Source organism: Sander vitreus, chromosome 12, assembly GCF_031162955.1.
Source record: "Sander vitreus isolate 19-12246 chromosome 12, sanVit1, whole genome shotgun sequence".
NCBI lineage: Eukaryota > Metazoa > Chordata > Actinopteri > Perciformes > Percidae > Sander > Sander vitreus.
Window position 1 is genome coordinate 22,301,030 of NC_135866.1, and position 10,274 is coordinate 22,311,303.

The following is a 10,274-nucleotide window of genomic DNA, read 5'->3' on the forward strand; positions in this document are numbered from 1 at the left end:
TTAGTTGTGTTATGTGAGAGTATTTGTTGTCCACCATGTCAATGAAGCCAAAAAAATATACTTTGCCATTCCACAGATAAAAGCCATTATTCTGGTAAGACAAAGTGCACGAGGTGTGAAGTGCAGTTGCACGACAAAAAAAGTGTGAAAACCAGAAAACCTTTTCCTGTCTCAGCGTTTCACACACTCATCTGCTGCCACAGCCTGATGCACCCTCAGCCCCTTAAACACACGCCATTCTCACAGGCAACATGGAGAGGGAAGGGACGCTGGTCCGGTCTATTTACTACGGGAGAATTGGAAGCGGAGCCACAGAGAGCCTGCTGGAGAGGTTTGGACATGATGGAAGCTTTCTGCTGAGAGACAGCGAGACCGTGCAGGAGGCCTACTGTCTGTGTGTGAGGTGAGCTGTGAGCGTGGTTGTACAACGATTAGCTACGTTCATGTACAGTATGTGACACCTTTATGAGTGTGTTGTATCATTGAAGCTGTCTACTCACCGGTGAATTTATAGTAACATAACTATTTCTATCTCGTGTGCAGACAAGCTGATGCGAGCTTTTATGCAATAGCTCATAAAAGGAATTTGTAATACTATGAATTACTAATATTTTCAATGATTTACAGGCATACATACTGTAGACTTCCAAAGAAAAATGCACATAAACAAGGTGGGATCAAATAAGTTAACATGTAAATTGTAAAGTTTTTTTTTTTTTAATTGAATTGAATTGAAATTGTAAATAGACTGTATCATAGTTTTAATTATTACATTTGTATGCTGTATTTTTAGTGAAACAATATTTTTTACAACCTTGAATTGTTCTTTAATAATATTTTGAGTGCATTTTCATTCGATTATGTATTTATAGGCGCTTTAAACACTTTTCATGTAAACACGCATTTGGGCATAAAAAGACATTTAAAATAAACTACAGTTTCAGACACACCTGATCTGAACAATGGTAGACTAGTCTATTTTTTGTCTAAATTCATTTGAAGCTGTTGGAGGTCATGTGTTGCCATCGACAAACAGTACAGTAGTACAAGTACAATTACAAAATTTGAAAAATAAAACTATTTAAAGTAGAAATAACTGGAAATCCAAATCTACAGTATGTTCACTTTACTAAAGTAGAACGCTATAAACATGCACAACAACACACTGACCGTGGTGGAAGAAGTACTCTTAGTAGTAGTAGATCTTTTACTTAGTAAAAGTAGCAACACCACAATAAAAACATACTGTTAATAGTAAAGGTCCTGCATTCAAAATCTAATGCTAAAAACTATTATAAGAATTTGATTCCTGATCCATTACTGTCTGAGCAGCATCTGAATGTTTAAGCCGCATTACTGTAGCATCATCTGAACATGGTTATTTTAACAACTGTATGGGCCTATTCAAGAAAGGTACAAGTACCTCAAATTTGTACTTACGTATTACTTGAGTAAATGTATTCTATTACATTCCACCACTGGGGACTCCTTGGACAATACAAAAATTCTACTAGCTTTGTTTCAAGTAGTTCAGCCATAACATTTTAAAGTGCCCATATTATGCTCATTTTCAGGTTCATAATTGTATTTTAAGGTTGTACCAGAATAGGTTTACATGGTTTAATTTTCAAAAAACACCATATTTTTGTTGTACTGCACAGCTCTCTCTCTGCTGCAGATCCTCTTTTCACCTGGTCTCTGTTTTAGCTACAGAGTGAGACCTCTTTTCTTCTTCTTCTTCTTCTTCTTCTTCTGTACTATCTTTGATTGCACTGGCACATGCGCAGTAGCTCAGATGTAGATCATGTCAGCTAGCTAGCTCCATAGACAGTAAAAGAAAGGCTGTTTCTCCAACTTCGGTCAGTTACAAGGCAGGATTAGCTGGGAGACTTCTAAATGAGGGCGCACATGTAAATAGTTCTTTTGTAGATTATGGTGAACTTGTGTGTGTTGTAGCAGTGCTTTGCTATTGAGAATGAGGTAGCATGCTAATGCTAATGCTACGAGCTAACAGTTGTGGTTAGCCAGCTCGTTTCGGCTTGTGACCGATTTTGAACAGCTCACCCGGAGACTGAAGGCAGGACTCATTCAGAAACCGTATCTCACTCAAAACAGCATGGATGGATTTTTTTCAAAGTTTGTATGCGTGTGGAAGCACCAGAGACACAAAAGAACCCAAATCCCAGAAAAAGTGTTTTTTTCATAATATGGGCACTTTAAAGGTCTAGATAACAAGAATTACAGCCGTAAGTCATGACATTTTTTTGGATCTTCAATTTTTCACAGTGCTTCAAAATGTGAGTAGACCAGACTTTGAAACATATTTACATAATTATAGTATCCTAACACCAGCATGCCGAACACATAACTGAAATACTACAGCCTCTGCCCCCAGATCCACATACAATCTCTCGTTACATTTAATTATTACAACATGTGAGTACACAGTTTCAGATTTAACACATTCACAGCATATCTCTTAAAAGTCCTAAACTTGGTGTTTTGCAGGAAAGCCCCGTTTGTGCACACCTACAGGATTATACGCTCCACTGAGGGCTGGTGTCTTCAGGTGGGTGAACATCTTCAAGAAGATCGCAAATGTCCACACTCGCACACACAAGGATGATATTTATGGTTTGTGTGATTAGCAGGATTCAGGAGTCAGACTGCAGAGTTTTAAGACCCTGGAAACACTGATAGAGAGCTACAGAAGGGGTATAGGCTCAGATGTCGGTATAGCCCCCCTCACAAACCCACTAGACAAAACCCAGCTACAGTACACCAGCTTTGGACAAGGTATGACAGACAGACAGACACACACACACACACACACACACACACACACACACACACACACACACACCCACCCACACCACACTTGTTACACTACAGATGAATATGGTCCATGCACTCACACAGGCACAAACACACACAAGATACACACAGTGAGTTTCTTTTCAACTATGAAATGTCTGTCGTGGCTAGTGGCTCATGTACTCACTCAACTCTAACACATTATCAATGGTGTCCTCCACAGAGTTTGTCTACATGGAAACGTGTAGCAGCAGCAGCTCAGTCTATTGAAGCCTGACAGAACGAAGCCATTAATCAGGTGGACAAACAAGATGGGAGTAACAGTACGTGGCACATCAAGGATCTGTGTACTGTCTGTCATATTTTTGCAGGGTTTTTTCTTTCCTTTTTTAATCAATAATTGAGTCACTTTAGTATAACTTTAAAACAAAAACTTCCCATTCGGTGTATTACATTTGACAAGATTATCAAAAAGAGGCCACTGTAGTGTATGCAAACCTTGTCGATTACAAGTACATATTTTACCACGTACTCAAGAGACCTTGAACTGTTTTTAAATTGCAGTTTGTGTGTGGGAAAAAAAGAAAAGAAAAGATGCTGTGCAAATATATCACACACTATCTCTATTGCTGTGGTTTTATTTCGGAAGACCTATATCCTTCATATGTGGTCCGTCATTGTGTGTGAGGAAGGCTGTGTTTGTCTGTCAATACACAAATGGTTTCCAAACTAATGGCCTCAGTAATAAGTCTCTGGTCATCTGTGTGTATTATGATGTTTTGTGTGATAAAAGAAAAATGGTTTTAGTAGTTGTGTGGTGATGTATTGTAATTGTTTTTTTGTCTGCAAACACACATGAGTCAATGACTTTTTATGTTTTATATCTGCTTGGGGAGGTCACCCTTGAGTACAGTGATCTATCTTAGCTGAAGCCACTGTAGCAGAACAGGTCTTATAATGACCTCATAATGATCTTAATCTGGTATAAAAAAAATAAAAAAAAAGGAAAATGTGTTTTTGCTGTTCTCAACATATATGTCAATCTGCCAGACTGAAACATTGTTTTCTTCAGAGTTCCTCTGTGACATTTCCTCTTAACCACTGAACTGTGAACACTTACTTTGAAGCAGTCAAATTGTCAGATTTGCAGACAATTCAGCAGAGCTTCATCTTTACTTGTGTCAGAGGCTACATCTACACTGCTACGTTTACGCCTTGTGTCCACATTACTCCAGCATTTACGAGCCCATAAAACTGACATTTGGAAACACTGCTGCCCCTGTTTTGGTTTAAAAACTCCAGGGTTGTTTTGTAGTCTGGAGGGGCACGAACGGAGACCTTTGGAAACGATGACGAACATCAGTAAGTCTTAGGTAGGCTTACATACCTTTCAGTAACAGTCCCACCTTGTCATCAGTCCAAGCAAATACATCTCTGTTCTTACTTTTCACCATTGTTGTTCTTTCTCCAAAGTGTGTTTGGTATTCAAACTTATACATCTATGATTTTCACTCACGATATGATTGTCAGACGTGTTAATATGGTGGGAGATTAGTTCTGCTATGGAACCTTTTTAAAACTCGTGTGGACGGAGATTGCTTTTGTCTTAAAATGATGCTTAAAAATGAAAACGTAGTAGTGTAGATGTAGCCAGAGACTGAGCTCACCACTACTACTATACTACTACTACTACTACTACTGCTGCTGCTGCTGCAGCTACTAAAAGTTATCTTTTGCTTTGTCAATTGCAGTGTTTCTTTTCATTTTGCCCCAAAATTGTACAAATAGAAAGTAATGTGAATATAAGAAGTTGTGATAAAAAGATTTTCATCTGTCCCATGTCATGCTTAGTATCGTTGGAAAATAAAGTCCAAGCTATAAAATTACACTTGAATGAACCTTAACACAACAAAACCCATGAAGACGACATAAATCTCTGTTCTTGTCAAAATATTTTACCATGGCTTATGTTATTTTAGCCAAAAACGGCAGATTAAGTTACTCACATGCCTTCTGTGAGTGAGAATAGCCTGACACATTGTCTGAGAGCGGTATCCGCCATTTTAGTTCCACTGTTTTCACATGTTCCGTGCATGGCGCTAACAAAGGATTAGCTGGATATTGATCAATATTAAATGTGTTTATCGCGATTTCAATGTTTTCGGAAGCTTTATGTTATTTGTAACATGGCTATATGAAAATAAATATTTTGTAGTTTGAAGTAAAAACTCCCAGTAAACAGTCAACGTGTAAACAGTAAACATGAGTATATCTTTATAAATTGTATTATACATTTTGTATTTTCATCAAATATACAGTTGTACTAAAGGAGTAGGCTGACATTCAGTTGCATTATTGTCCACTATTGGTTTTAATGGTAATATTGCCTTTGAAATTTAGATTTGATGCACTGTAAACCCAGATTTAGTTGTAATTAAACTTTTTAGTGGTCACTAGTTATTCTTTTATTTTTTGTTACAAACCAAATTCATTACTAAATCACATAAGTTGTTATAATTGTAATTTGTTATAGTTAGAATTTGTAATAATTGTTGTAATAATCAGCTTAAGTATGCAGTGCACAGATCATATTAAGCAGAGATAACTAAGGATGTTAAGTTTCTCTATGGGAGGGGCGGGGTCATTGGAACTGTTCTGCGCTGAAGCGACACAAAGGCTCATGGGAACAGAATATATGTTCTGAACGGTTTCAGTCCTAGTTAAAGCATGTTTTATTAGTGTTCTGTTAATGTTTTGGGTGTGCATTTATGTTATCTGGGTTTTAGTTTTGTACGGTTGATTTAGTGTTATGTTTATCTACATTTATTGTTGCACCATGACCGAGACCCGGCTGGGGACTGATGGGGTCTGGGCAGTGATGGTGGTAATTCAGGAACTGTTCTTTAAGTGAATCTTTCCATGCACCACAATGCATTATAAACAACAATGTTACGTGTGTATTGTATCTTTTCTGTTTTATTGGGTCAAATGTATTGGATATATAGTTCTTAAAGCTATTCTGTAATAAAGTAAAAAACTATAGTGTGTAGTTTTGGTCTCCCTCATGAGGAATTCTAGTTGATGACAACGAAACTGATTAAAAAAACACGATGGACTCTTCAGAAGAGGTAATTATCTTCACTGCGCGCCGGAAGACACTATTTTCTGAACACAGCCATGCTGAGAAATACAGAGAGAGTTTTGTGGAGCTGATCGTCTTAATTAGCTTTGTAGCAACTCATTTGGCAATGGCTTAAATGAAACAGATGTTCATTAATATAAAAAAGTTACGCACTAAAGCTTTAACTTAAAATTGTTATTTTAGACATGACTCCAGAAAAAAAATGATTTATGTTTACTAATGATTTTTAGTAATGACTACTAATGTAAACTTGATTTGTCTACTGCATCAACTTACCGCTCAGGGTTACAGTTTTTTTCAACTGCTTACACACAAAATCTTTTCATGTCACACGATTTTTGGAACCTCTCACTCAAAGTGCAAAATTACACGGCAAATCTCCAAAGCCATAAGCTATTTCTCAGCCTTTCACTCAGTTTTCAATTGCATAAAACACTTTTTTCAAAACACTACACACAATTCTCTACCTAAGACACAAACATCTAACAAGAAGTGACTTGCTTTCCTTTTCTAAACACAACCAATCAAAATGCTACACTTATTTACCAGGGCACACACACACTCCTCACATGCAAACACATTATGTCATAACTGAACACTAACCAATCACTGCTTTAGTATAGGCCTATACAGAGGTCAAAGGTCAGATTACCTGTTTTAAACAATGGATGCCAACAATAGACAGAGAGCAAGGGGAGGAGGAGGGAGAGACAGGGGACGACAATGAGGAGGAGGAGGAGGAGGAGGAGGAGGAGGAGGTTGTGCTTTATTTGCTCAATGGTGTTTTAAGCCCCCAACGTCTCCTTCCAGGCAGCGCTGCGACCGTTGACTTCAAGGCACCTAACCCTAACCTTGACCCTAACCCTTACCATAACCATTGCCTAATCCTAGTGCTGATGATGGGGGCTTAAAACACAGATAAACGCTTTATTTGCATTGTTGGCTCCCAAGTGTGTGAACTGCTCTCATTGGACCGTGCATAAATACAGATTGAATACATTATTTCATTTTAAATGAGCACATGATATAATAGTGCATCACTCATCTTTATTTCACAGCAAAAAGGTATACATTTCAAAAGCAGCTCATCAGCTAGTTCAGGCAGAATCAACTGACATATTCCCTTTGTTTCAGTAATAAAAAGTCCATGACCAAGCAGAGCAAAAGCTTCCTAAATTTGAGATCTTGAGTGTGTTTTGCAGTCATATTGGTATACTTTTACATGTCACAAGAGTCACATATAACTTGAACAAACTTTCTATGCTGGCTAAGGCTATATAAGACATTAGCAAAATAAAACTTAATGTAATATGAATGTGTCCTTCACATATTGCTTTTATTATATCTATCGAGGCTTTTGCTCTGTGTCCTCCACCTCTGTGATCTCCTCTACAGGCTCAGCCGATTGAGCAGGGTGGAAGAGCTGGAAACAACACACACACAGAAAGTGTTTGTGGTTGGGTGAGTGGTAAAGTGTTTGGGTGAGTGGTAAAATGTGTAATGTCTGTGTGTCTGTGTGTGCGTGCAGTATGTTTACTTACATTGAATGTGTCATTTTGTTCCAGGAAATATTTGTACTTTGGCGGGGGGCAAGGAATCGGAGGAAACAGAACCTTAGATACCCTGAAAAAAACACACACACACACACACACACACACACACACACACACACACACACACACACACAAATGAGCCTTGATATGCATTTAGTTTTAAAACAAATAGTTGATCAAAATATATGTGTGTGTGTGTGTGTGTCAGTGTGTGTGTGTGTGTGTGTGTGTGTGTGTGTGTGTGTGTGTGTGTGAGTCACGCAGGAGTCAACAGGTTAGTCAACTTAGAGACACTACAGTACCTCTGATGGCGCACCAGCAGCAGCACAGCCAGGAGGATTGTGGGTATTCCAAGTGAAATTGAGATGATCACCAGAGCGTTAAGTTTGTAAAATGACTGTTTCACCGCTACAAACAGACACACACGCACGCACACACACACACACACACACACACACACACACGCAAACACACAAATACAGACTGAAAATTTAACATAGTGTGGAGGTGGATAGAGATGATAAAAGGTCACCAGCCTTTGGTAAAACCACTATTTCAGATGACTTTAATAGCACTCACTGACGGAGTGACTCCAGTCACTCCATTGAGCAGATTCTTGGCAGATGTTCGTCTTTCTCGTCCTCATCCTCACGTTGTAGGTGCTGGTAGGATCTGGATTGGGTTCTGTATACGACAGCTGGTTGGTTAAGGTTTTGGATCTTTCCTGTTTTTAAAAGATAAAGATTCACCAGGAAACACTCAGTAGGTTCACTTCATTTAGATTGTTCTTGTTTATGTGCACCGGGACATAATGCACTAAATGGTATATCTCATTTCTACATACTGTCTATACTGTACCTGGTCACCCATGTCTAGCTGGTATTCAAAGCAATGGGGGTAAGGGTCTACACGACTGTGGGGCAGACCCCATGTCACTACTAGTCCTTCATCTTTGACTGATACAGAGATGTTTTGGGGTGGAGACAGGACCTCTGTGGCACACACAACCACAACATCATTGATAAAAGATTACATTCAGGTCTGCTGTAGACTTTTTACAACCTACAGTGCAAACCTAACCTGAACATTCAGCTTACCAAATTGAATATGTACCTAACTATAGGTGGCATTTGCCCAATTAACCAACAAAGTGCTAGTCAGCCTACCATCAGTCCACTGATATGTTGGATAAACTACACACACAAACCAAAAAAAAACATTTGTATGACAATTTATTAGGAAGTCTGTTGGGGATGGGGGGCTAGATTGTGAGAACAAGGTCATAATGTTATAGAAATAAAGTTTTAAATAGTATTTAAAAAAAACATTGATGATATTTTACCCAGCAGGGGCCCCAACATTCATTTGTAAAGTCAAGATTTGTTCCCCTGGCAATAATAAGACTTCTGTGATGGGCCTCTCTGGACTTTACGATATAGGAAGGTACATTTAAGTTGGAAGGAAATCTAGTCTGGTATTCAATCATCAAACACAAAATAGATAATATGCATTATTTTTAGCCATGGTGGCAACTTTATGGATGGCAATACCGCTCTGTCTGTTGGACTGTCGGTTCACCTCTTTGGTCCAGACTGAAATATCTCAACAAATATTAAATGGATTGCCACAGAATTTTGTACAGACATTCATGGTGCCCAGAGCAGAAATCCTAATAATTTTGCTAATCCCCTGACTAGTCTTGTATCGCCACCAGCAGGTCAAAGTTTTCACTTATTCAGTAAAATATCTCAACATCTACTTGAAGGATTTAATCCAGACATTCATGGTTATCACACAGCGCCACCGTGAGGTTCACATTTGTGGTTTTGAGTGATGGGATTCTGTCCACTGTTAAAGAGTCATTGGATATAATCTATAAAAAAAAGGGCTACCTAGTGCATTATTCAAACAGTGGACGCCATTGAATACCATCTGTAGTATTATCATTTGCAAATACTCAACTCAATGACAGTGTTTGTCTTTGAGTATTACCTAGCATGTTGATGTCGAAAGGCGAGGCGTAGACTGTCCACTTGTCGTGCAGGGTTATGTTAAAATAGAGGATTACATACAACTCCGTATGCGTGTGCAGAATTGAAGACATTGATCCGACTCTCTCCTCAGACGAAAGGTTCAGAGAGTGACCTGCTCCATGATCGTCACACACACTAGGTGAATAGACAGATACACTGATACTCAGTCAAAACAATTTAAACATTTGTATAGTAAATATGCATTCATATTTATAAATACTCATCAAATCTATGCTTTGTGAGTAATGTGTTATTTAAAAAAAATGATATTGTCAAATAAAATGATAACCTGATATTGACAAAGATCTGAGTATCCTTTTGCAAAGTGGGAAATGACCAGGAGCAGTTGAGTATATTTGTTGGGTAAAGGAGGCAGCGAAAGTTTCTATCATCCACCTTATCCTCCTCTACATAATGTTCTTGCTCTGAAGTACTGTGTTGATGGATCTGAAACAGTTCCACAAACATAAATAATATAAAAATCTAAATTTACAACTTTGGAAGTTAAAGTTAAATGGTGATTCTCACATTGCCAGGGTAATATTCAGTCTGACAGACATCTGGATTGCTGGCCTCTGTCTCTGTTAAAAGAGGACATATATCTAGAGTTATAGCATGAGGAAAAATACTATTACATAAAAGCCATGTATCGTCAAGTTCTAACTTGACTTGAGAATGCACACACACACACACACACACACACACACACACACACACACACACACACACACA

The 10,274-nt window shown here is 38.3% G+C and overlaps 2 protein-coding genes across 4 annotated transcripts in view; one reads left to right on the plus strand and one right to left on the minus strand.

Moving 5' to 3' along the window:
* The first annotated feature begins 113 nt into the window (after positions 1-113).
* Positions 114-5,856, plus strand: LOC144526898 (SH2 domain-containing protein 1A-like). 2 transcript variants are annotated; one of them, XM_078264621.1, is made up of 4 exons: positions 114-403; positions 2,509-2,569; positions 2,649-2,796; positions 3,038-5,856. In XM_078264621.1, the coding sequence occupies exons 1-4, from the start codon at positions 252-254 to the stop codon at positions 3,082-3,084; spliced, it is 408 nt and encodes a 135-aa protein (XP_078120747.1). In that variant the 5' UTR covers positions 114-251; the 3' UTR covers positions 3,085-5,856. The 2 variants fall into 2 exon arrangements, with proteins under 2 accessions (XP_078120747.1, XP_078120748.1); XM_078264622.1 differs by having other exon boundaries at positions 136-403; positions 2,652-2,796; positions 3,038-5,156.
* Positions 5,857-6,988: 1,132 nt separating this feature from the next.
* Positions 6,989-10,274, minus strand: part of LOC144526904 (uncharacterized) — a 4,311-nt gene continuing 1,025 nt past the window's right edge. Inside the window, exons 3-10 of one of the 2 annotated variants that reach the window (XM_078264639.1) lie at positions 10,071-10,123; positions 9,832-9,989; positions 9,502-9,677; positions 8,368-8,501; positions 8,089-8,233; positions 7,812-7,917; positions 7,498-7,579; positions 6,989-7,379 (exon numbers count right to left, since the gene is read on the minus strand). In XM_078264639.1, the coding sequence (XP_078120765.1) occupies positions 7,302-7,379; positions 7,498-7,579; positions 7,812-7,917; positions 8,089-8,233; positions 8,368-8,501; positions 9,502-9,677; positions 9,832-9,989; positions 10,071-10,123 (932 nt within the window). In that variant the 3' untranslated portion in view covers positions 6,989-7,301. Of the gene's footprint in view, positions 7,380-7,497; positions 7,580-7,811; positions 7,918-8,088; positions 8,234-8,367; positions 8,502-9,501; positions 9,699-9,831; positions 9,990-10,070; positions 10,124-10,274 lie in introns of both variants that reach the window. The other variant, XM_078264638.1, reaches the window with a different exon arrangement.